We start from the raw sequence: 27,250 nt of genomic DNA, 5'->3' as shown, positions 1-27,250 counted from the left end.
TATCAATGTCATTAAATTATTTAATTTCTCCATCATAAATGAAACTCAGTTTAGCTGGATATAGGATCCAGGGTTGAAAGTTATTTTGCTTTAGGAGATTAAAAGTCGATGACCACCCTCTTCTGGCTCAAAAAGTTTCAGCAGAGAGATCTGCAGTCCTTTTAACATTCTTCCCTTTGTAGGTAATGGATTTCTTACGTCTGGCTGCTTTCAGAATTTTCTCCTTCATATTAACTTTAGTGAAGTTAATTATGATATGCCTGGGGGATGTCTTATTCAGATTGAGTCGTGCTGGGGTTCTGAAACTGTCTGCTATATGAATTTGAGAATCTCTTGGCATGTCTGGAAAATTCTCTTTCATAATTTCATGGAGAAGGGCCTCTGTGCCTTGCAAGGCCACTTCATCACTTTCAGGGATTCCAATGAGGTGGATATAGCCTTCTTCAAATTATCTCAGAGCTCTCTGAGAGAATGATCCATTTTTGCTTTCCATTTCTCTTCCTCTTTGAGAGTTTGGGAGTGTTCAAATGCTTTGTCTTCAATGTCATAAATCCTTTTCTCTGCTTGCTCCACTCTGTTATTGAGGGGTTCTACTGTGTTTTTCAGATCTTTGAGGGCTGCAAGTTCTTGCTTCAGTGTGTCAAAATCTTTGCTGGTTTTGTCTTTAAATCCGCTGAATTCTTGAGACAACTTTTGAATATCTCCTCAAATTTCTTTCCTTTTTTTTTTGTAGAGACAGAGTCTCACTTTATGGCCCTGGGTAGAGTGCCATGGCATCACACAGCTCACAGCAACCTCCAACTCCTGGACTTAAGCAATTTCTCTTGCCTCAATCTCCCGAGTAGCTGGGACTACAGGCTCCCGCCACAATGCCCGGCTATTTTTTTGGTTGCAATTCAGCCGGGGCCAGGTTTGAACCCGCTACCCTCGGTATATGGGGCCGGCGCCTTACCAACTGAGCCACAGGTGCTGCCCATCTCCTCGAATTTCTAATTCTGACTTTTGAATTGCTCCTCGGATTTCTAATTCTAAGTTTTCGTCCATTCTATTAATCTTGTTTGCAATCCAAATTCTGAATTCTATTTCTGACATCTTGGCCAGCTGTTTATGAATGGGACCTTCAGTTACATCTGCCATATCTTTCCTTGTGGGGGTTGATCTATTCTGGTTATTCATGTTACCAGAGTTTTTCCACTGATTCCGCCCCATGATTATTTTACACCGTTGGACTTTTCCCCAGAGCTTTGTTGAGGACCTGTACAGTGCTATGGCCTGAGAAACTGGGGACCTATCTGGTGTGGTGTGGCTAAGTGGTTCTGTCTTGTTTTCAGCTGGTCTCTGTCCAACCCTAGTGAAACAGTTACTCTGGGTTGGAGTCTCAGCTGTGGAAAAATACTAGCAATTAAGTCACCCCGCCCCACCCCAAGCAACAATTGGAAAAGGAATATCAAACCTTCCTACAACCATACATCCAGGGCACCACTTGAATAGTCCTTGGGTGATTGGCTCAGTTCAAAACGTCCAAATCAATTGTTTCAGTCAGCACCTGTCTCAGGTGGGAGAGTTTAAAAGGCCTCTAGCAAATGGATCGCAGGGGTCTGGTGACAACTCAGATATGTCTTGCTCTGGTGCTCCATGGAGTCAAGAGGACTCACCCAGCAAGTGGATTAGTCTGGAAAGGTTGTTGCCTCCTTCCCCATCTTGCACCTGTGTCACATCCAGTCACTGATAGCCCCGCAGGGCTGTGACCCAGTTGCCTCTAGGTAACAGTTGCTCCAGGGGCTTGCACCTGCCTGAATCACAAGAAAATCTATTTCTGCTCATCCAGGCCGCTGCTCTCTGCCTCTATCCAGCAGGGGGAGGTAAGGCCTGACAATCTCTGGATGCTGGGGGGTGTTCATTCATTTCCAGCCCTGCCCTGATTGATGTTACTGACAGAACAGAACAACTTTGTGGGAATTTGTTTCTGTCCCTGCTAAATTCTCCTCAGACGAGAGGCTGTTTTGACTTCCCAGAACCTTTAACTCAGGCCCTGTCTTTGCTCCTGCAGGTTTGTATTCGTAGGACAGTTAGGTGTCAGTTCTAGCCTCCTGCCTTCCTTTGTCTATAGGCTGACGATCCTCTGAGGACCAGGTGCATCTTAGGCTCAGTAAAGCGGTCCTCTGGGTCAGTCCAGCCCTGGAAATTTCCCGGCTCTGCGCGTCTGCTTTCTAGTCCCTGCACTCCACCCAGGCCAGTACTGCCTCAGTCTTTACTCATGGGGCCTGCATTTCTGTCCCAGATCTGTTCCGCAGTGGTTGCCACCTGAGAAGATGCCTGGCCTCCTCTGGTTGCCCAGGGAGACGGGGGTGCGGCTTCGGAATATCTGGGAGCGAACCCTATTGTTGCCAAAAACAGCTACTGCTCTGCGCCTCGGGGCACCACCGCTCCAGCGGTGTGGTTCTGTCTCAGCCAACTGTCTTCTCACTTCCCTGCCACAGAATCAGCACTGACCTGCTGCAGTCTAGGCTCTGTCCACACCCCTTGAGAAATTACCCAAGAATCTGGGACTCCTGGGGGACAGGCCTCCATACCTCAGAGTGAGAGTGGAGAGGAGTGCTGGGAGCTCAGAACTGCATGTAGAGAATATTTACAGTTTTATACAGTTTTATGCCAGGGAGAAGAATGCCATGGAACCCTAGTAGGGGAGGTAGGTCCAGTTTTTAGAGGGTCTCTCCTGTGGAGTGGAGTGGGAGGACCTTTGAATTCTGATGATTTGTTTGTGGGGCACTCTGAGACGTTCTTATGGGGGAGGGGACTCCCGTCCGCTTGGTGATGGATTTTGTACCTTTTCTTTGTATCCTTGGGGTTGCAGCTCACCTCAGTGGGCTTGATGTGCGTTCTTCAAACTTCTCTTTTGGTGCAGCTCTAATCCACCAGGTTACTTGCTAAATTCCTGTCCTTTAACTCTCCTTCTAGACGGGAGCCTCTGTGGAAAGCTGGCTTGAGTCAGCCATCTTGTCTCTGCCCTCTCACTTCCTAATCTTGTTCATCAATTGTAATTTCTCAGGGTTTTAGAGTCCCATTTTTCACGTTTTCTTACTTATATCGAAAGCAGAACTTTAATATTTTAAACACATTCACACATGCTAAAAAAATTAAAGTGAAAAGCGTTAAGGACAATGGTATCATAATAAATAAAATATTTTTTTTTTTTAGTAAGAAATTGTTTGAGTAACCACTTTAAGATTTTGGTTCTATAGACCTAATAAAAAATGAAGTTAAGCTCTACCTGATAATGATTCTGGCTTGTTGCGCTTATTTATTTCTGCTAATCTTAGTGAGGGCAATGCCTTAGGTGAGATTTTAGGTAACACAGGATGGTTTTCTGCTGAGACCAAGTAGGATCTGATTGGTACCAGATAGTCTCCTAATAATATCATTCTACCACTTGATACCTCCTGGGGAAGCTGTGAGGCAGCCTAAGGACTGGGGACTTTGTAGTCAGGAGACCTTCGATCAGGTTGTGCCTTTATTCTTACAAGCACCTCATAAGCAGGTCACAAGTGCTCTGAGCCTGAATTTCTTCCTCTGCAAAGGAAGGATAAAGCAATTCGGCTTCATAGCGTTAATGAGGGGATCAGGTGTCATATGTGTGTAAACCTTAGAAGGATTTATATTAAAATACATTGAGTAGATTTGGAATCTCATGTCTTTTTGAAAAGGATTTATACAAAAGGAATGATTGAAATTAAGCTTTAAAATAAATATTTAGGCTCTTTACTGAGAATTAGAATTTCTCAGGCTGGGAGAATAAATGGAGATAAAGCTCAAAGAAGAGAACTTTGTATGAGAATCTGCTAGAATTCAAGTGCAGAAGTCACCAGCAGAAGTTGAGGGGAGCAGGGGTAGATCTACAGATACCCTTTAGATCCTCACTTCGCTGGTAAACTGTGGTCACAAGAAGGAAGACTAGCCTATGTGACACATGGAGGAAAAAGGAAGATATTTTGTATTAAGAAGTTACTCCACAGAATTGAATTTGCATATTTCAAATACTCCTGGAAGCCACCTATTTTATCAGAAGGAACAGAGGGAGGCCAGGACTGTCCTGGGTTGTGGTCTTTGAGGCTTTAGCATGTCTGCAAGCAAAAAGAGCTGTCCAATGGAGGGCTCAAGTATGATATAAAGACACTGAGAACTCGGGGTCCTGGACGGGGCAGAAGGGGCTGAGGTCAAAGCACGGTGGATGGATTACTTTACAGAGAAGCCTTCCTGTGCCTCTTAGATTTGGGCAGAATTGCAAGGAGACAAAAGAATAATTTTCCCTTATAGAGATGTGTTGAGGTTTGCGGGAGGAATAAAATTTTATGTTTGGTATCTTTGACTTTCTCAGGTTTGAGTACTTGCTTTAAGGAGCCTGGAAAGGGTTGGGACAGGTCCTGTGTCCAGGGTGCCACATGTTAGCAGGAGAACAGTGTGAGCCTGGTGTGTAGAAGACATTATCTAGTTGAGGGTGACAAGCACACACATGTAGCCTGGTTTAGTGACATTCTCTGGCAATGCACAACCACCCAGACTTAAAAGAGGCCAAATTGAATCTGAGTGCCATCGGGCATGGATGTTGAAAATCCAGGCTTAAAGGCGATGCAAGCGAGGAAGGAGAGTTCCAAGGAGGCCATCACTGCCTTCGCTAAGCCTGGAGGTCCCAGGCCTGAGAGAGACATGGGTTCCAGGGGAGGGAGCTCCCAAAGAAGAGTGAAGAATAATTTCTCCAAAAGAGAGGCAGGAGACTGAAGAGAAAGCAAAGATAGGGGTTTACAGTCAGGCTGAGGATTTCAAAATTTATGATCTTAGAGAAGCTGCCTTTTCCTGAAGGTGATCCAAGTGCGGCCTTTCCAATCAAGCAAATGAAAGGGGCAGATGAAGTAATGGTATTAAAAAATAACCACATAGAACCAACTTCGGTACTTCAAATACTTTTGGAAATCACAGTAGACATGACAGAGAGAGGATGGAATCCTCCTGGTTTGTGGTTTCTGAGGCTTTTGCATGTATGTAGGCTGAAGGAGCTTTCTGATTATGTGGTCAGCTTACCCCCCATGATGAGAAGAGGGTAAGAGCTGAGAAGGCGAAGAAATTACAAAGCTCGAGTCAGAAAATTTTGTATTCACATGTCTTTGAGCTTTCAATAGATGTGGATAAGCATGCAGAAAGTGATGAAATAACCAAACCAACTTCACTTTTAATGTGCCTGGGCTGACTTTATGCCGTGCCATTCGGATGGATTTGGTTTACCAGTCTTAGTTTTGTTCTCCCACGCTGGAATTGCTTTCAATTATATTTGACATGCCTTTCAGATGAAATTGGAGGAAGCAGTTGTTACCAGCTTCAGGTAAGCTCGTTAGACATGACTGGGTATGTCATGTCTCCTCAGGTGACATCCAGGATATATTTAGAAGGCACATCTCATTTACATGCAGAAATTTTAATTAGGATAGTGGGTACATTAATGTATGCATATAAAACATGTATGCTATGATCACCTATTAGAGAGATATTCTTCACCTGTAATTTTTGCTAACATAATCTTTGTATCATTTTGCAGCCTCGAGAAAGGAAAATCACAAAACTCCCATGCCTAAATTAATCATCTTTTAGAGCAACAACAGTAGTTTCAGGAAAGAGAATATCCAGTGGTTATTCTAACATGTTTACTAGTACAAGGGAAAGTTGAAATTAGACTTGTTATATCGAGCTCATTAAAAGCACTTAAGATCATACCTGGGTGAATTATTGTGTACTTATGGTTATCCAAATGATCCACAATATCCCAAAAGTAATCCTCCTTAAAAAGAACTCCAAATTTCATTAAATTCTATGTAACCTTCTGATTTATCCTTTAGGTTTTAGCTGAAATGTCATGTCCTCAGGGAAGAATTTCATTGTTTTCTAAACTACATGAGTTTTTTTGAGGTCATTCCCACAGTACCTACCCCGTTCCATATCTGAGCTCACACCATGTTTTAATGCAATTCCTTTTTTTAGGGGGGAGAGTATGAATTGTGTGCTGGAAAGTAGGTACCATGAAGGCAAAGACAGCTCTTCTTTTTGGTTCCCTGTTTCATCCCTTGTGGCTAACACACAGCCCACCACAGAGTGGCTCTCCATAATAATTTGTTGCAAGAATCTATCTCAGGTATCGCAGGGAAGTGATGTGGAAAGATACTTTGAATCTGGAGACTTAAGTTCTGTGCCCAGCTCTGGCTCTAAATGGTTGCTGGCCTTAACTGGAATCTGGTCAATTCCAGTGCTCCTTTTCTCCATTGCAAGATTAGGGGATTATAGTTAGGCAATTGCTAATATTGTTTGTAATATTTATGCTTCTGCATAATCTCCATATTTCAAGGATTGATTTACATACCTATGGTAGCAATAAAATATTTAAAGTGAGCAAATCCAGAAATGCATCATGAATGGGAAAAAACGCTGCCAGGGAGTTATTTCCCTCTGGCTTTTTCTGTTATGCATTGATTTTACTAAGTGAGTTTCTAAAAAGGTGCGCTGCAGAATATATATGGCAATTGGAAGCCTACGCATGACAATTCTCAATGGGAAAACAGAGGGATGGAAAAGGTGGGGCCTGGAAGAGTAGAACAGGGTGGACAGGTTTGGGGCCACCAGAAATACTGTCCCCCATTGAATTTAATTGAGTGGCGAAGGTGTCCGGGTGTACGGATGTGTGACTGTGTGCCTCCCTTTGCCGCTCCGCTCTTGGGAATTCCTTTAACATCAACTTCATTATTTACAAAGGCAGCAATCCATATCCAATTTTCTTTTTGTGTCAGGATTGTTCATGCATAAAGTAGCCTCTTTAGTAGAAAACATTTGCAATTAAGCCTATAAACAAATAAACAAACAAATAAATGCAAAAGTTGCACTGCCTGCCCCAGCCAACCCTGCTGACTTTCAAGTCTGGCCACCATCTATTTTATACAAAAATGAACTGAAATTACCACTTCAGATCTAACCTAATTTTTGAGTGATAATAGGCATAGATTCCCAGAAGCATTCTATGCCTCTTGATAGTAACATCCTAATTTCCTTTCCTGGTAAATGTTTTAAATAAGATTTTAGCACCAAAGGACATTAACCTTTAAATTAATCATAATTATAAAATGCCATCACTGATTTATCTGCAGCCTAATTACTTTCTATTATTTAAACAAACTGTTCCTCCTGTGAGCTTTAAGTTTGTTTCTCTTTAGCTCCTTGCCACACAATGCCAACTAATCACAGGGGAGGCCCCCCTGAATATCTTCTGCTGGAGCAGACTCTTTTAAATGTCACACAGAATTGAGGGGTCACCCGAGCCTGCTTATTTACAAGGCCTTCTTTCAATGGTAGAAGGCTGCTTTACTCAGACGTTTCTTTTCTTTTCTTTCTTTCTTTTCTTTTTTTTTTTTTTTTTTTGAGACAGAGTCTCAAGCTGTTGCCCTGGATAGAGTGCTGTGGTGTCATAGCTCCAACTTGGGCTCAAGCTATCCTTTTTGCCTCAGTATTTTCTATTTTTAGTAGAGATGGGGTCTCACTTTTCTTGAGGCTAGTCTTGAACTCGTGAGCTCAAGCAATCCAACCGCCTCGGCCTCCCAGAGTGCTAGGATTAACTCAGATGTTCCTTTCTGCATACTTGGTGGCCATTCTTAGAGATGCAGTGTTTCCTAGTCCTCCTGCTGTTAAAAGGGAGATCACTAAGCACAGCCTTCTGTTTTTATTAGATGCCACTTCAAAACAAAGCACAACTGGATACGAGGGAGTGAGCACCAGCCAACGTCATTCATCAAACGACTGAATGTTGTCCTGCGAGCGCATCATTTGGAGCCTTCCGGAGAGGCTTCTGCTTCCTGTGCCAGCTCTTTGCTCTGCTCCCATTAGTTCTCCGTAGGTGGGACTAAGGGGTCTCAGCAACTTTATTTTGTGAGTGTGTACGTCCACATCCTGGTGCTAAAATCATCCCACTTTTCAGCCACTTGGGCTGCTTTCTTTCTCATCTCATTATCTGTGAGTGCACAGAAAGACATGGTGAGGGAATAAGGACAGAACACCAGGTACAGGTAGCCTGGGTGTCTGCATAAGTGGGAGAAGCAGACTAATCATAATAAAGGATTTTTATTTCGATCATTTCTGTAAATGTCACCACTTTTTCCTCCTTCAGTTCATATGCTCTGGCTTTCTTTTCTCTTAAGCCTGATTAAAACAACTTGAATATTTTTTATCAACCAGATAACTTCAGTTCATCCTGCCAAGAATATTTTCTGCATAATACCGTGTATATCTTCTGTTGCGAGCCAGTTAGAGACTCTCCTCTGCTTATTTGAATATCTTCACCTCTACATTGTTTTTTAGAAACAACGTCCTGATTGTTCTGAATCAACAGAGGTTGATAATGGATTAATTTATTTCCTCTCCTGGTTTTTGTTTGGAAGCATTAGATTTCTTTAAGGATGAGCGTTGTGTGCATGTGTCTGAATGTGCCAGTGAAGAGCAGTGTAGTGTAACAGAGGACATACTGGGGAGAGAAGGGGAAAAAGTGATTGTTGAAGAATCAAACTCAGTTTTGGCCTGAATACCCAAATTGTAAAGTAAATAATTAAAAAATTAAAATAATTTGGCTATATTGGGTTAAATAAAATTTATATTATTAAAATTAAAAAAAAACATAGCGCTCCCGTGTTTTCTCTCCAGTAACCACAAGAGGGAGCAATTTAACAGTAGACTGAAAAAGAGACCAGGGCTGGCTAGTTTGAGGAGACTGTGAAATGGTTATGTGTCACTCTTAGAGAATGTCACTGAGAGGAACTTGCATGATTGACAAGAAGCATAGGCATATGTAGGTCATTTGTCTCAGGCGATGATCACTTGTTCAATTTTATACATGGCAATGCATCTTTTCCCCTTTTCTTCAATTTGTTCAGAAAATGACAAAGGCGCTTTATTCTGATTGGTTATTCATTTACTTACAATAAACTGAAGTCTAAGAAGATGTCAAATTTCCTTTGCAGTTTCCATATAGCTCAAAATTGTTTTGTGGAGACCCAATTGATTTATTCATTTATTTCCCAAATACTTTCTGAGCCCTCCTCCAGGTTGGGGAAGCTCTACGAGCTGAAGACACACAGGGAGGAACACAGGTGTGGATCCTGATGGCACCTCCCAAATCTCTTTCCTCCTGAGGGATTCAGTATGAACCTCACAATCCTCTTTCCTCCTGAGGGATTCAGTATCATGATACTTGGATGTTGGAAGTTCCCAAATGAGCTCAGTGACTTTGAGCAAGTCATTTAATCTTTATGAGTCTATAAAATTAAAGCGTTGAAATAGAACAGTAGGCAGTTTTCCATAATTTTAAACTCTGCAGAATTCATGGTTACAAAAAATCTTTATCAGAATAGGATATATACAATTAAGCACATGCAGAACTTCTGTGCTTTGGAGGAAGCATGTAGGGAAAATACAAAGTGACACCTCCTTTCATTTGGGCCCCCATGGATCTGGTAGGACATAGCTAGAGATTAGAAGCATTCAAAGTCTGGAACTTCAGGCTTTAATAATATGTGATCCTGTTCAGAGATGGGGAAAGAAATGGTTTTGGTTTGGTGGGAAGCTGGCAAATATGTACAAGATGATTTCGCTTAGTTACTTTCAAATTCCTAAAACAAATGCTATAAAGGGAAAACAATATGATACTAATGATAAAATATATTTGATTGCTTAAGCATAATACTCAATAAGTTAAAATAGACAGATCCTTCTTACAACTCTACTTGTCAACCTGGCACCCAAGAGCATGGTACTTTTTTGAAGAGGTTAGGTTAGTTTAAAGAGTGAGTTATAAACAATAAGAAAGCAAGCTCAGGTTACCAAAGAGAATGTATGATACAATGAGATGGGAAGAATGATAGACAGATAATAGATAGATAGATAGATAGATAGATAGAGATTTAAAAAAGGAAGAAAGGAAGAAGATATAAAGAAATATAAGAGTTCCCTATTTAACAAATGGTGCTGGGTGAACTGGCTGGCAACCTGCAGAAGACCGAAATTGGACCCACACCTTTCACCATTAACTAAGATAGACTCTCATTGGATTAAAGATTTAAACTTAAGACATGAAACTATAACAATACTAGAGGAGGGTGCAGGGAAAACCCTTGAAGAAATTGGTCTGGGCGAGTATTTTATGAGGAGGACCCCCCGGGCAATTGAAGCAGCTTCAAAAACACACTACTGGAAGTTGATCAAACTAAAAAGCTTCTGCACAGCCAAGAACACAGTAAGTAAAGCAAGCAAACAGCCCTCAGAATGGGAGAAGATATTTGCAGGGTATCTCTGACAAAGGTTTAATAACCAGAATCCACAGAGAACTCAAACGCATCAGCAAGAAAAAAACAAGGGATCCCATCACAGGCTGGGCAAGGGATTTGAAGAGAAACTTCTCTGAAGAAGACAGGCACACGGCCTTCAGACATATGAAAAAATGCTCATCTTTAATCATCAGAGAAATGCAAATCAAAACTACTTTGAGATATCATCTAACTCCAGTGAGACTAGCCTATATCACAAAATCTCAAGACCAGAGATGCTGGCGTGGATGTGGAGAAAAGGGAACACTTCTGCACTACTGGTGGGAATGCAAATTAATACATTCCTTTTGGAAAGATATATGGAGAACACTCAGAGATCTAAAAATAGATCTGCCATTCAATCCTGTAATTCCTCTGCTGGGCATATACCCAGAAGACCAAAAATCACAACATAACAAAGATATTTGTACCAGAATGTTTATTCATAATTGCTAAGTCATGGAAAAAGCCCAAGTGCCCATCGATCCACGAATGGGTTAATAAATTGTGATATATGTACACCATGGAATATTAGGCAGCCTTAAAGAAAGATGGAGACTTTACCTCTTTCATGTTTACATGGATGGAGCTGGAACATATTCTTTTTAGTAAAGTATCTCAAGAATGTAAGTAAGTATCTCTTAGAAAAAGTACCCAATGTACTCAGCCCTACTATGAAACTAATTTGGGGCTCTCACATGAAAGCTATAACCCAGTTACAACCTAACAATAGGGGGAAGTAGGAAAGGGAGGGGAGGGAGGGGGGTGGTGGGTAGAGGGAGGGAGATCGGTGGGATCATACCTGTGGTGCATCTTACAGGGGTATTTGCGAAACTTGGTAAATGTAGAATGTAAATGTTTTGGCACAGTAACTGAGATAATGCCAGAAAGGCTATGTTAACCATTGTCATGAAAATGTGTCAAATAGTCTATGAAGCGAGTGTATGATGCCCCATGATCATATCAATGTATACAGTTATGGTTTAATAAAAAGAAATAATAAGAAATATAAGAAAAAAGATAGAAAGAAGAAAGAAAGGAAGAAAGAAAGGAATATCAGGAGACACAATATGTCAAAATAGTAACTGATATTCAAAACCCAAAATTATGGGGTCATTTTAATTTTCATTTTTTGTTTATTTGTATTTCCTATACTTTCTACAGTAAACACACATTCCTTTATAAACAGGAAGAAATAAGTATATTTTCCCCAAGGGGATTACTCCTCCTTGTCCCATAGGTTTGGAAGTACGGACTGCACTCAAATCCAGAGACCCTACCAAACCGCAGATAAGAACAAAACATACAGGATGGAGTTGACTACATGGAAGTGTAGGCCAGCTGGCTTTAGAAGAAAAATCAAATAATAGAAAACTATTAGCCTTAGAGACATGAATAATTTCCCGTGGTTTTCTTTTCAAATGAAAGAGTCAATAAATCAATCGTGCCTGTTTTCCCACGGCCAGCTGATTTTGAAGAATTCAGGACAGGTTTTTACGCGTTTGTGCTTCCATGGTGGGAACGTGCCTGCATCTAACTCCAAATTTAAGAATGTAGAATTCACTTTTCAATATTGCTTTCAAAATAATTCCCTTGGGATATGAGTTTTAAGATGACATTCCACATCTTTCTCCAGATGATTTCAATATTTAATAACATTTGCAAATACATTGAATCTCTTTTAGGAACTAGAGTGACTACTTAGAAAAATGGACCCATTTGCTAGAGGACCAACATTTAGTGTAGTTTAACTGTTAAGCTAAAGATTTGGAAGAATACATAATGAAAATTGAGAAATCACACGATGATTTTTTTTCCCTATCGTGGATTAGTGCTATTTTCCATGGCTGCATGGCTTCCTTTTAACTGTCACATCTAACAATGCTAATGAAGCAGAGAGGAAAATTCTGAGTTCTATTACTGTGAGTAGACACCTGGCTGCGGTGCAGGAGAGCTGAGGGTGATGTGAGAGAGAAGAGCTGCACTTATGATAAAAGGCACACTCGAACAGGAATCTCCGAACATTTTATTTCTTTCACAGAGTATTGTAAAATAGAACAACGAGAGGGGAATAGAAAAGACTGGAGGCCACAAGGAACACTCTGCATGGCTGGTGACAGATGAGACAGCGACCAGCCCTGCCACAAAGCCAGCACAGCGAGCTGCCTGCTCTCCCAGAGAAAGCCTTTTCTCCTAAGATAGATCTCTGCCTTTGCCTGAACAAATAGATAAATGTTGCGAAGGTTGCCCCACTCAGACAGGGTTCCTGGGTCAAGGCACACCCCCTGGAGCAGGGGTCCCAGCTTTTTTTCTGGTGAGGAGCTACTCATCTGAAGGCAGATTGCCCCACAGCAGGAGATGCTGAGTGGAAACTCTTGGGGTGGGGGGACCGAGCATGGAGCTGGCCCCATAGCTACAGCCCTGGAGCCTCCTGCCCACAGGTGTTTGATGGGCCTGTGAGCTGTGGGCACCCTGTGCCCCATAGATATTTTCAAGTGTGCAGGGACCACATGGTGCATGTACCTGTGTTTGGGTCTGGTATGTGATGGACTGAATTGTCTCTCCCCATCCCCACATTCCAAGACACAACCTTCTATGTGATTATATTTGGAGATGGCCCTTTAATAAAGAAGTTATTGAGGTTAAATGAGGTCATAAGGATAGGGCCTTACTGTCCTATTCCAATAGGACTGGTGGAAGAGACACAAAAGAGAAAAAGCTGTGAGGACACAGCAAAAAGGTATTGTCTTCAAGCCATGGATGGAGGACTCAGGACAAATGCAAACTGCAAACACCTTTGAGTATATGTGCTGCCGAAGCCAGCACTGCAAACACCTTGATCTTGGACTTCTAGCCTCCAGAACCATGAGAAAATAAATCTCTGTGTTTAAAGATGCCTAGTGTGTGGTGTGTTGTTATGGCAGCTTTAACCAACTAATCCTTGGGGAAGGAGAGTACTCATCTCCTGTTTGGGATCTCTGCTCTGAGTTGCTGTCATCTCCTGGTGGGCACAGAAGATGGCAGGAGTGTCCTGTGAATTTGCACAGCCAGCCAACCTGCCAGGCTGTGGCTCCGGCTCTGAAAACTAATGCGTCACAGATGTAAATGTCAAGGTTCACACCTTTTCATTCAGAAAACAAAACAAAAGAAACACCTTTGTATTAAAATGTCTGCCATGAAGTAAATGTTTGTATTTCTTTATTAGGAGGCAGGGCCTTCAGGAAGTGATCAGGTCATGAGAGTAGAATGCTCATAAATAGGACTAGGACCTTATAAAGGAGGCTTCAGAGAGCTGCCCTGCCCCTTTTCACTGTGTGAGGGCACAGAGAGAATGCACCATCTACTAGCCTGGAAACGAGCCCTCTAGACACAAAATCTGTTGGAACCTTGTTCTTGGACTTTATAGCCTCCAGACCTGTGAGTCATAAATTGCTGTTATTCATAAGTCACCCCATTTATGGCAATTTGTTATAGCAATCCAGATGGACTAAGACAGTGTCTGTACAAGTATTGGTCAAACTGGGCCCTAGAAAGGATAATGAGATACTGTTTAAAATGAGAAATAAGGAAAAAAATTCTCAGGCATTTGGTATGCCTGATCTGACTGCCTTAATTACAATGATGACTTTTTGCCATTTCATGGAGTCTAAGATTGAGTCTTTGGTCACTCTCCACTGCTCGCTGGATGTTTCTGCCTCTTTTCTCTGGGGCTCCCTGGGTATACTTGCTGTTGTAAGATCTTAAGTATCAGAAATGAGCAAATAGCTGGCTAACATCGTATTGACTTCAAGAATACTTTATTTGTCCAGTTGCCATAATTGGGTTCTTATCTGCACAGTCCATTCTCAGCATGTTACAGAACCAAAATTATCCTCTGTCGCTCATAAGGCTCTTAGGGATGGAAACAACCAATTTGGTAAGCAGACAGCTAACACCTATTCCTGCCACTACACTGACATCAAGATGCTTCATTGCAAATCTGTACTAGGTAAAAATAGACACACAGAGATCCTCTCAGGCTTTACACATACATTCAACCTATTCCATGTGTCAGGGTTTTCTTTCTGAGAGCATTTTTGTTTTTACTTTCACCAAACTCTTTAAAGATTAAGATAATTTTCTATATGATATAACTACCAAAAATTAAACTGAAACCTTCTTTATAGTAGTGGAAATCACATAACCAGGCAGTGTCTGGAAATGAACATATAGACAAGTGACCAAGACAATGATAGTTTGAATGTGTCCATCAAAGACAACGGACAGGGAACCAGCCCACATGAGTGTCTTCTCTAGGATGCTTCCTAATCCCATGAACACCACATGTCAGTCTACTTGGTTATAAAAAAAATTTTTTTTTAAAGTTCATATCTTCCCACTGAGCAATAAGACTAAAATCAGTAAACTTGTCTAAGAGAACTTTGCTTGTATTGCGGACTAATAAAGGCAAATAAAGTGTTGTGATCAAAACACACATAAAGATGTTATTTTTGGAGTCTTTCAGAAAAAAGCTTATTGGATGCTTGGGAGATAAAGTTAATCTTCCAAAAGACATTGATGAATTCAAGCATCCTTGTATTTACATTGCTCTGGCTCCATCTTGATCTAGGATAGAATTCATTAAGGTAAATTCCCTGGGATTCTAATTCTCTATAATACTAAGATTATTTATGAAAAAAGGGTTATGTGGTCAAATATTTTGAGAGACTTGTATTAACCATACTTTAAATTTCCGTAAATTAATGTTTTAACATCTACAAAATGGCCATGAGGTATTCCTAAGTAAACTCTTGATTACTCAAAACATCTGGAGACTGTAGATAGCCCTTTCTCTAACAGTTACAGTGAACATGAATTTTATGGGGTGCCACGTCAGGACAGGCTGGCCTATCCTAAGTCTGCTTATCACCACAATAAATGTGCCTCTCCCTCTGCCTCCCCACTCCTGTTTTCTGATGACCCTGCTCCTCCTGAGTGGCCCTGCTTGGCTTGTCTTTGCAAACCTCAGGGAACCATGAGTATAACACAACTGTAAAACTCTTCTCTGAATTCTCTTTTTGGTATGCATGTGGCTTCACTATACCTTGCTCAAGCTAAAACAAAACTGTGGATTAGGAAAACACAGGCATATTTCTTTATTGCTGTACTCTCACAGATGTTAAAATGTAAAGGCATATTCCAAATTGGCAGTGTCAGACTTACTTGGCTTTGTAAACTTTTTTGAACGGTATGTTTTGTGGAGCTAGCATTTCTACGATTCTCTTTGAGAGGGGCCATCCTGGAGACAATGATTGTCCATGCAGAAGACCTGGGATGTCAGTAAGTGTTTGAAGACAAACATGTGCTGGCATCATTGGGAAATGAAATCAAACATGATAGTCAAGGGAAAGCCCAGCTTTCCTATGAAAATTAACTGTGGACTTTCCCTTCATCAAGGATTTGATATATAGACATTGAAGGTAATATCTGAATGAAATTACATAGCTTGTGGAGTCCATACATTTAAAAATTCATAGATCTTTTGCTCTTCCTAATCTTTGAAAAAATCTTTTGTGTGGAAGACAAGTCTTTAGTATGTATCTTTTTCTGTATAGTCCTTAGGTATCTTAAACTCAATTCTCCAATGTGAACTACTGATCTGATTCCTACTCTACTTCTCAAGTAGTATTTCCTTCCACTCATTGATGCCATGAGACACTCAGGAATCTGTGTCTCCTTTTCTCTTACTGCCGTACCCACCCAACGCCCACTGAGCACAGCACTTTGGCATGTCTCAAATCACGTCTATCCTCTCTATCTCCAAGACTGGCCTGAATCCAGATCCTCCTCATCCCTGATGACAAGCATTTTCATGGAGTCTTAACTAGGTTTCCTTGCCCTAATTTTTCTCCTTCCCAAATCTTCCCATCATATTGATGCCAACATAATTTTTGTAAAGTACATTCTTGATCATGTAATTATAACCTGCCAATTAACTGTACACAAACTAATAATTTTTGATACACATTTTTGTACAATCTCATCCATGCTTGCTTTTCCAATTTTCTCTGAGTGTATATACCTCTAGCATGGGACACAATTCAGTCACATTAATCTAGTTGTGGTATGCCTTCATACTTTCCCCCCTTTTTCCTGGGACCAGCTCACTTTTATATCAGCTATCCAATAAATATCTATTCATCTTTCAAGACTGACCTCAAGAGTTTCCTTCTGTATGGAAACTTGCCTGATTTTTTTCGTTCCTTTACCCACTATACAGTCTACAGAGTTTCATTATGCATATTTGTTCTCATGATTTGATTTTGCCTACTAGTAGGCAAGTTTGTAGAGGTAAAATATGGCAGATAATTCATCTTAAAATTTCCAAAGTCTCTAGCCGGGCGTTGTGGCGGGCGCCTGTAGTCCCAGCTGCTCGGGAGGCTGAGGCAAGAGAATCGCGTAAACCCAGGAGTTGGAGGTTACTGTGAGCCGTGTGAGGCCACGGCACTCTACCGAGGGCCATAAAGTGAGACTCTGTCTCTACAAAAAAAAAAAAAAATTTCCAAAGTCTGACTAGCCCTCGATACATTTAAGAGTGTTGGAAAAAAAACCTTATTTAGTGAAAGAACCACCATTTTTGTGACACACAAAATAATATAAATTATATACTGCATATTTCTGACTTTATATCATGTATGAGTATAATTAAAAAAAGTGTCTCCTCTAAATTAGTCACCCAATACTGCCCATTTCTTTCCAGTATAATTGGAAAGGAAAAAGAAATGTGTATGTGTATATATATATACACATATATATATATAATATGCCTATATAAATATTTCTCTTTTGTTGTTTTCCTCAAATCATTAATGTTTTATCACTTTTCTCTTTTCCCATTGTTTCAAAAACCCACTATTATAAATATTTTTAAGAAAATAGATTCCTGGTTCTGATCTGTCCTCCGAGCTATATAAACAATTATCCATGATAGTACCCAGACAGCAGAGAAAAACTTTTTCTAGTCCTCCTATTTCAGATTGTTAGGGGCCAAGGAAAGATTGCAACCTTCTACCCTCTGTGGTTGGAAGAGCAGAATACGATGGAACCTTTTTGAGGCTTGTAAGAGGGTACCACGTTCTAAACTCCGGATCAGTTCTAGCCATCTTATATCAATCAGTAGGAAGAGAAAGGACATAGAAACGTTTGATTTCCCAGAGACAAATTCTTTTGAGTTTTTGTGAAAAAATTTAGTCATTATTAGAAATGATTGATCTTTAGAATTTATAGTCCTGGGTGAAACTGATTAGTTATCAACACCTAACAAATAGCTTATAAAAAGAGAACAAGTTGGGCGGTGCCTGTGGCTCAAGGAGTAGGGCGCCGGTCCCATATGCCAGAGGTGGCTGGTTCAAACCCAGCCCCGGCCAAAAAAAAAAAAAAAAAAAGAGAACAAGTTAAGTACATTTCAGATCATTTCCATCTCCATTCTTACCTTTATATTCCCTATCAGAATTGTCATAGAGGAATAGATTTCAAAAATATTTTTCGATGAAAAAAAGTAGCATGTTTCCAAAATGGACGTACCATTTTTACAATGTGCTGGATACTTTTATGAGAAACAATTTAGCTGGATGGGCACAAAAGGCTTATTTCCCGTTGTAAAGCTATGCTGTGGGATCTTGTCTGAGGAATGGGAAGGCTAGGTAGGAGGCAGTAAAGAAGATGCTTTGAACTTGAAAGAAACAGAATAGAGCTTTAATACTTACAGCTGTCCTCTTCTTCAGTTATACATTTCACAACATAACAGGCGTAGATGAACCCTGCCAGCTGAAACAAAACAGAGATGTTTTAGATATCAGGCAAAGGCAACAAAATTGGACCTTACCAGGGAGTGGCCTTTCAAAATTAGGAGTTTAAAACAAGACTCAAGGCTTCAAAATGGTTCATCAGACTAGATCTGCACTCCACCATGGATTCTTGATTCAAATGATGTTGATCTGTTTTACCAATAAACATATTGCTCTATTTTTCTTTGATCTGCTTCTGTGTACAAGATTTGTGAATTGCTGGACAATCTAAAACAAATAATTTTAGGTGCAGAAAAAAATAACTTTAGCTATTCATGAAGGGGTTAACACTTTCATTTGTGCCAATCAACTTTTGGTTTACTTTTCATTAGCTGGGAGCCTAAGATTTTAAAATTAGATTCCCAGATACCATAAGAAAAATGTTAAGGAGATTCCATGATATGTTGTATGAACTCTTCGTAAATAAAAGAAAACTCTCGTTTGAACTAGGAACCAGGGCATACTGAACATAATTAAGATGATGTATAACAGAGAAATGATGAGACAGACACCTATACGCAAGGAGTATCATTAGCATACTGAATTTGGGATTGCACACATTCACCATCCTTTCTGAAACATACTATTGATACAAAAAGGTCCCTGTGGTCAGCGAAGTATTTTCTCATGAAATGGTACCTGCAAAAGCACACAGCAAAGTCATCTGATATCTAGCCCCTTAGAGTGAATGGTTTTGTATGTCTTAATATCAGTATGATGTTTATTTACTCAAAGTTGGAGAATGGGCAGAGGAAACAGTTAATATAATTTCTTAATAAGGATAACTCTTTTGTTCTTTGCAAAAATAATCTGGTTTGAGGGAATCCTCAGAGGTATGTATGCAGAATAGTGATGAAGACTATTCTCAATGACATTTAAGACAGATTGACCTGGCTGGGTACTGACCTCACACACTAATATTTACTGTGGAGAAGGGGATACTAAGACAGGCTGCTGCCTTCAATCAGAAAGCTCTAACACAGGGGAAAAAGAGGCTGTTCTGATAAGCCTAAGGAAGTTGCTTTTCACTAGGTGTTAGGTAATGACCTTATGGAGGATATGAGTGGGAGATTTTAAGTCAGAGGGTACACTAACAGATTCAACAAAACTATTTGGAGATGGACGGGGTCCAATGAAAAAGAACTTCAGAAATTCTGTAATTTGGATTTGAGAGAGAAAGCACATTCTGGCAGATTCTGACTATCTCCCAAAGAGGAATTCCCTGCAATAAAACAGTGGCTGTAATGGACAGAAGAAGAGGCGTCAGTAACCGCCCTTGGGGAGGCACAGCTGGGGAAGAAGACCTATCCAACAGGCTTCAGGGGCTTGTGAGGGAACGTATACTTCTTGCCCTTCTATCCCCAAAAATGTCTTAACAAGTACACACCACAGAGTCCTAAATATGAATATGGCTGATGTATGTGGCATTAGTAGAATTAGTTTTCTTTTAAAAAATATTTTAGAAAAATCATCAAATCAGCCTGTTGCTCTTTGAATTATATGTTAATGTTGGAAATAAAATAGTGATGGTAAGAACTGCTTCCTTATTTAGTACAGTGACCAGATCATTGTTTTTATGAGATTTATTTTTAGAATTCACAGTTAAACACCAGTGTCTCCTATTTGGCGTTTGCAAAGAGTTTGATTTAACCAAACAAAAACCATGTAGTGATTTGACCATTGTCATGGGCACTGGAAAAATAGAGACTGCCCTAGTACTTCTTAGTCATATCCACCAGGACCCACGAAAATGCTCTTTTCCTGGAGTGACCCAACCCCATGGGCTGTCTGTCACTGGTACTAGATAGATGTGGCTGTGGCTAGGTGAAGAGCTTGTGAGTTTGGTTAAATCACTTGGGTGCTGCTTTACTTTCGTCTCTTCCTCCATGTTAAGTCCTTACTATATGCAGCTAAGTGTTAAGGATCTATCAATAGTTGAGTTCTTCATTTCAGTTTTGAATACTTGTTAAATTATTTGTAAAGCATTTTTTTCCCAATCACAAGCTTCTCTTTTGCTTCTTATCACTTCAGTTTTTCAGAATGAAAATCTTGGTAGCAAGCAGTGATAAATTCTGGGATTCAGGGCCAATAAGTTCAAACTTCTCATTAAAGTGTCACTAGATTCTAGGTTATTAAGTATACTGTCCCAGAACGCAGCTAAGGCACTATATTCTGCTTACTAGTGATCTTTTCATTGTATTCAGTTGCATTCTTTAACTATCAGGGGAGCTCTTTTGATATAAAAGTAAATCCTGCTGCATTTTGTTACAAATGCTTGCTGATTAAGAGAACTTGAGCTTTACATTTGGTCACCTTTAAACACAAATGGAAATTTGTTTCCCCAAAACTAATCAAAATTCATGACCTCTCTTCCAATTTTCCTACACGATATAAATTTCTAATTTAATTTTTTTCTCCCTAACATCAATTTATGGAATTGATGCAGACGAGGAATTTCAAAACATTTCTAACAATTCTGAATGCCTCCTACAATGTGCAACTTCGCTAATTGCTACCTGGGCTACAAAGATGAAATAAACCAGGGTTTGCCATTTTGGATTAGGCAATTCGTTTTCTAGGGACTGTTATACCTTAAGACAGTCAACTGAAAATGTCTCCAAACATCGCCATATGTCCCTTAAAGGGCAAAATTGTCTCCAGTTAGAGTCACTGCTTCAGATTTAGTCCTAGACTTAAGGAATTTTCAGTGTTATAGCAGGGATACATATGCATGTAATTATAATTTGAAGTATCAATAGATTAAGATAAATTATGAGGAGGAAGGAAAAACATTGTATGTCTACTAAGTGACAAATAATAAACTGGATACTTTCATGTGTTAAGTCATTAATTCTCACAACCACCTCAGAAAAATGTTATTTGTACTTTTGCAGATGAGAATTAAAGTGGGACTTGCTTTTCCAAAATGAGATCATCAAGTGGGCAAGGTATGGATTTTGTTCAGAAAAGGGCCAGTAGTTAAACATCTGATGAGGGTTTGGGGATCTTATACTGTGAAGGCAGATTAGGGCCATGAGCAGCGGGCTTCGAGTGCAATAGGAAATGGCAAATCTAATTATGCTGTTTTTTTTTTTTTCACATATATGCTTAAGGAGTATCACCTACCAAAATATAAGTTTTCACAAACTAAAAATCCTTCTTGATGTGATACTTGGCTTCTTTTTTAGCTTCATTTCTCACCACTCCTTATTAAAATTGATTGATGCCAGAAGTAAACTCTTGGTAGTTTGCTGACATATATCAGGTGGTTTTTCTCCTTCATTTCTTACATCTTTCTCTATTCTGTCAACGCCCCACACCTTCTCCTTCCCCATCCTACTCTACCTTGTACTTTGAATGATTCTAAATCATTCTTTAACACTGAATTAAGGTACTGCTGACCCCAAGAATGGGCAACACATTCCCCGAGTAGGATAGAGGTTGCCGCTTCTGAGTTAGACCTTGAAAGATGGTAGAGTTTTGAAAGGGAATGAAGGGAGGAAAGGAGAGAGGTGGGGAGGAAATCTTCCAAGCATAACTCATAAAAGAGGTGATAAGTTATGGATTATGTTTAGACCCCATTCTGGAGGAGTTTAGGCTTTGTGAAGGGAAATAATGGGGCACAAAGCACAACATAGAGACTTGTGTTATGTTAGTAGGTCGGAATGCTTGCAATTTAAATGGAATGATTTTATTTTTTTCATTATTTAAAGATGGTTGTAATAATAATATATGGTACATATGACATTTTACTAGGAAAACACACAATTATCCACTTGTGAAAATATAAAATATTCCAGTTTTTTAGTCTTTGGCATTCAAAGCAGAGCTAAGTCTAAATCTTTACATTTTTATTCATCTTTTCACCTTCACACATCTAATATGATTTGTTCACATCTAATTCACCTGATAAGGAATTACATATCATCTTGATATCATTACTGACTGAAAGGAAATGATATTTTTTCTCTATAAATAAATCAGATTAAAATTCTTTTTTGTATCCACAAACCAAATTATGATTGTATGTCCCAGAAATCCACTTAGAAGCTAATAGATAAGAAGGAAACCAAAGCCTTTTGGTATGTATTTTAAAAAATTCAATCTTTTAAAATGTGACAACCTTAGTGTTTAAAATATTGTATTTTTAATCGCTTCTTAGCCTTTTGGCCAAGATCAAGTGTAAAATATTGTATTTTACACTTGTGTTTCCAGGAAATTGGAATAGTAGGAGGGTTGCATTTCCCTATTCCTCCTACTAAGTACAATTAAAATATGGGCATTAGTAAAAGTCCTCATTTTCTACTGGATTTCCCTTGATACCACCCAGTTGGGGAGGGGAGGGCTGCCTTGTGACTACATACATGTATATATATGTATATATATAGATAGATATAGATATGTTTTATATATATAACATAAGACTATTACATATATACATATACATATAACTGATATGTTTTATATACATAATAGCATAACATATATGATATATATTATATATATATATAAAATAAGAAGACTCTGGAAAGTGGAAAGAAGGCAGACCAGCTAGGAACCCTGGAACTCAAGGAAGGACATAGGGTGAATTACATGGTATTTTTGTTTGTTTTTTGATTTGTTTGTTTGGTCTCATATATACCAGACTTGGTAGTGAAGAAATCTATGACTTAGAAAAGGCCAGTGAACACAGATTTTTAAAAAGCTCAACAGAAGGCTACTCTCTTTAGCCACAGGACCAGGAAAAAGGTAGCCTAGCAAATAGAAAATTTTAAGACAATACTATCTGTTCTTCTTTAGCCATCACTATATGAAAACAACAATAACAGCAATGATGAAACACAAGAATAAACAAAACCAAACCTGTAACCCCACTCCCCAGCAACCATAATAAAGAGTAGGGAACTAAGACTCCCTCTGCCCCCCCCCCCAACGCTGTGGTGTCTAAGAGGTCCACCTGGGAGCCTGGACTTTCATCCCTGCTGGGAAGTAGGAAGACCTCTCCTATCCTACCAATTAGTGGAGACCACATGGGCAATCCAGACTTCAGGCCTCTCTCTAGTCATAAGGCAGCCCTCCCCTCCCTAACTGGGTAGTATTAATGGAAGTGCAGTAGAAAATCAGGACTTTTACCAATGTCCAGCAGTAAGGGGGCCAGTCCTCTGCACCTGCAGAGGCTGGTGAAAGGCACCTGGGAGCAGTAACAAAGCCTTTCTACTCACCCCAGCCATGGTGGTATCTGTGAGGAGTGAGTGGGGAGCAGGAGCTCTTACTGCCTCCCAGCATAAATGAAAAACCCTTCCCACTTCGAGTCTCAGCAAGGCTAAGCGAGTGGCCTAAGCTTCTGTCCCCACTTGGCAAACATTAGCTTCCCTCCTTCTCCTGTCAAAACAGTATTAGAGCAATCAGCCAAAGCAGAAGGTTTAATTAAGATCTAGAGTCTCACAACATAATACCCAAGATATCCATATTTCAATTAAAAATTACTTTGAATGAAATAAGACTATCAAGAGAAGCTAACACAGAGGTGACAAAGATTTTAGAAATTATCTGACAAATATTTTAAAGTACCCATCATAAAAATGCTTCAACAAGCAATTATGAACACACTTAGAATAAATGAAAAAATTAGAAAGGCTCAGCAAAGAACAGATGATACAAGGAAGAATCTAATCAAAGATTTAGAACTGCGAAATGCAATAATAAGAAAACTCACCAACAGAATGGAAGAGACAGAGGAAAGAATCAAAGAACCAGAGATAGAACAATAGAAATAACTTAATCTGGTCAACAGAGAAACAGTAGACTGAAAAACATAAATTGAACTTCTGGGACCCACGGGAAAATAACAAAAGAGTTAACATTTTTGTCTTTGGAGTCCTGAAAGGAAATGAGGAAGAGGTAAGTACTGAAAAAGTTCTCAAAAACTTCCTCAATTTGACAAAACACCTGAACTTATAAATTCAAAAGCTGTACCTTTTGAATAAAGGTACAGGATAAACCTAAAGAAATTCACAACAAGGTACACAATAGTTAAACTTCTTGGAAAATCAAAGACAAAAATTTTGAGAGCAAAGACAGGAAAACATTTACATACAGCCACTTGAGAAAACAACTTGGAGGTTTCTTAAAAAACTAAACATACAATTACCACATAACCCAGCAATTCTACCCATAGGCATTTATCCCAGGCAAATAAAGATATGTTCCCATAGAAACTTGTACATTAATGTTTATTGAATCTTTATTCATAGTAATCCCAAACTGAACCCAATTCATTATGTCCTCCAGTGGGTTAATGTTAATAGTTAAACAAAGCCTGATACATTTCATTCCATGAAATACTACCCAGCAATAAAAAGGAGGGGACTACTGATACATGCAACAATGTGCATGGATTTACGTAGAATTGTGCTGCATGAAAAAAGTGATCCCCAAAGGTTACATATTATATGATTCTATGTAGATAACATTTTTGATGTGACCAAATTATAAAAATGGAGAACAGGTTAGTGCTTGCCAGGAACTAAGGAGGGGTGGGGTCTGAAGGAAGTGAATGGGCCCCCAAAAAAGGCAACATGAGGGATCCTCAGGGTAGTGGATAGATCTGTTCTGTGTCTTGACCATCAACATTAATACCCTAATTGTGATTTTCTACTAAGTTTTCTAATACGTTACTATTTGGGGTAACTGGGATGGTACACAGGAGCTCTCATGCTACTTTATATAATTGAATGTGAAACACCATTCTCTCATAGTAAAAGGTTTAATTGAAAAGAATGTATTCTAGGGTATGATTATTTATGTTAAATACCTTTTGTATTATAATTTCTGAATTACAGACATATTTAAACAAGGTAGACATGTTAGTTTACTAAGAAAAAAGACATTAATTTTTTGGCAAAAAATATTTTAATAAAGACAATTTTATTTTTTTTGACTAGAAGTTCAGATGAGGCATTGGCAAACACTACTTTTTTATCTGCAATTATCTCACATTTCAAATACATTAGTTCTATGGTTTCATTTCAAGTAAGTAATCCATTTTTGTTCTGAATTCATAATTCGTATGCTCTAAGCCCATGTTTTTTGCAACAGAAATCTGAAAAGAAGGATATTATGCACACATGAAGTATAATTTTCAGTTGCAGATGATTTTTACTTGCTCTTTTTCATCTTATTCCATCTACATAATTTGAGATTGCTTCAGTAAAGCATTCTAATGTGATTATATTGGTATTATTTATTTTATTTTATTTTTTGTAGAGACAGAGTCTCACTTTATGGCCCTCAGTAGACTGCCGTGGCATCACACAGCTCACAGCAGCCTCCAACTCCTGGGCTTAAGCGATTCTCTTGCCTCAGCCTCCCAAGTAGCTGGGACTACAGGCACCCGCCACAACGCCCAGCTATTTTTTGGTTGCAGTTCAGCCGGGGCCGGGTTTGAACCCACCACCCTCGGTATATGGGGCCGGCGCCTTACCAGCGGAGCCACAGGCGCCGCCCTATATCGGTATTATTAATGAAGGTCTTTATATAAAGTATTTTATTATGTGGGCTGCTATATCTTCTCTCTTGTTCACCAGATGATTTTTATCCCATATCATTCCACTGGCTGTACTATTATGGAGCACATGGCAAATTGTCTTTGCTACAAATAATCCAGGTGCAGTTATCAACCAATTTATGGAGGACTGCCTCGAGTGCTATTGTGAATGTTCACAGCCTACTGGGTCAGCTTTTCGGAGGATCAGAAACATATCTTAATACCAACCTTTAGGTATTGTGCTGCTTCATCAAGAGTGGCTGTATTAAACACTTTTTAAAAGATTAAATAAATTAGATGTATATGCAAACTTGCATTATTTACTTCCCGTTGGGACATGGACTGAGCTAAGGGCCAACACTGGCTTCATCAATCATTCTCATTATAAATTTGTTCTGGCACGTGACTGATTTTATTGCTCTAAACTTACCAAAAACATATCCAAGTTCAGATGAGTACATATTAGTAAAAGTAGGGACAGCAGAAGCTACTCAGGCAGGGTGAAAGACGGCTAATCAAATTCAAATGTCTTCATTTGATCTGATATTTGTCCCTCTTTCACAGTTTAAATATCAGATTAGTTTTAGAAAGTGTATTGAGAGTAGTAGTTCAACCATTCTACACATGCCAGCTGGGGCATAATCAAAAGAATGGCTAATCTAGTGCAACAGAACTGGTACAAAATGCCTTCCGTTTCAGAGGTAAGAGCTAGAGGGAAGTCCTTAATAAAAACTATTTACTGAAAATAATTGGAGGTATAAAAGGCAACCTACCAATAATACCATGTTATCTTAATGGTAAAACATAGTTTAATATTATGTATTTGTCATGTAGAATAGGGACTCTGATTTATTCATTATGAATTATTGGAGGCAGAAAGTATAGTTTTAAAATGTTCTATAAAATATAAATAATTAATACTATCATTCAAATTCCTGAACAAAATTAGTACATAATTCCTTTGGGATAAAATGGTATAAGCAGTGTAATTTTTGCTCACACCTAACAAGGAACCTATAGCAAAATTAACTGTGAAAAAGTAAGGCACTTGCAAAAATAAATTAGCCCATGTTGGGCATTCCAACATTAATAGATAAGGCTAAAAATGGTCAGTGTGTTTCATTGGAAGGAAAGTGCTGTCCCAGTGATGACAATGGGAATACAAGGTCAAATTCTCTGAGAGACCAGAACAGCAGATGATTTGGAATACTAGCTGCAAAAATAACTACCACTAAATATTTACTTTTGAAAAAAAAAAGGAGCCAAAACTACATTAACATTTCTTTCTTTTTAGAGGTACATGATTCGAAGCCAACGAAGATTTAGAATATATAAATGCACTTCAGCACATATTGCACCAATTATCAAAGTAGTTTATTGATTAACAATATATAAAAAGGATGTCAATAGTGCTCTCACTGCATTGTGAAAGAAAAAAAACTAAATAAAAAGGAAACAGCAGAATGTATCAGTTAAAGACAAAAGTTGCTTCAAAA

General features: G+C 39.2%; 1 protein-coding gene and 1 pseudogene across 3 annotated transcripts in view; one reads left to right on the top strand and one right to left on the bottom strand.

The window, feature by feature from the left end:
- The window catches only part of NKAIN2 (sodium/potassium transporting ATPase interacting 2), a 1,094,549-nt gene that overhangs the window by 18,941 nt on the left and 1,048,358 nt on the right, over positions 1–27,250 (bottom strand). For all 3 annotated transcript variants that reach the window (XR_008380247.1, XR_008380248.1, XM_053592354.1), the window contains one exon: positions 18,128–18,188. Coding sequence is in view for 1 of the 3 variants with exons in the window: in XM_053592354.1 (XP_053448329.1) it covers positions 18,128–18,188 (61 nt within the window). In the remaining 2 variants the exon portion in view is untranslated. The remainder of the gene's footprint in view (positions 1–18,127; positions 18,189–27,250) is intronic.
- Positions 22,359–22,504, top strand: LOC128586838 (uncharacterized; annotated as a pseudogene).

Source organism: Nycticebus coucang, chromosome 5 (genome assembly GCF_027406575.1).
Source record: "Nycticebus coucang isolate mNycCou1 chromosome 5, mNycCou1.pri, whole genome shotgun sequence".
NCBI lineage: Eukaryota > Metazoa > Chordata > Mammalia > Primates > Lorisidae > Nycticebus > Nycticebus coucang.
Note: the sequence above shows the minus strand (reverse complement) of the source record. Positions and strands in the feature narration are given on the sequence as shown.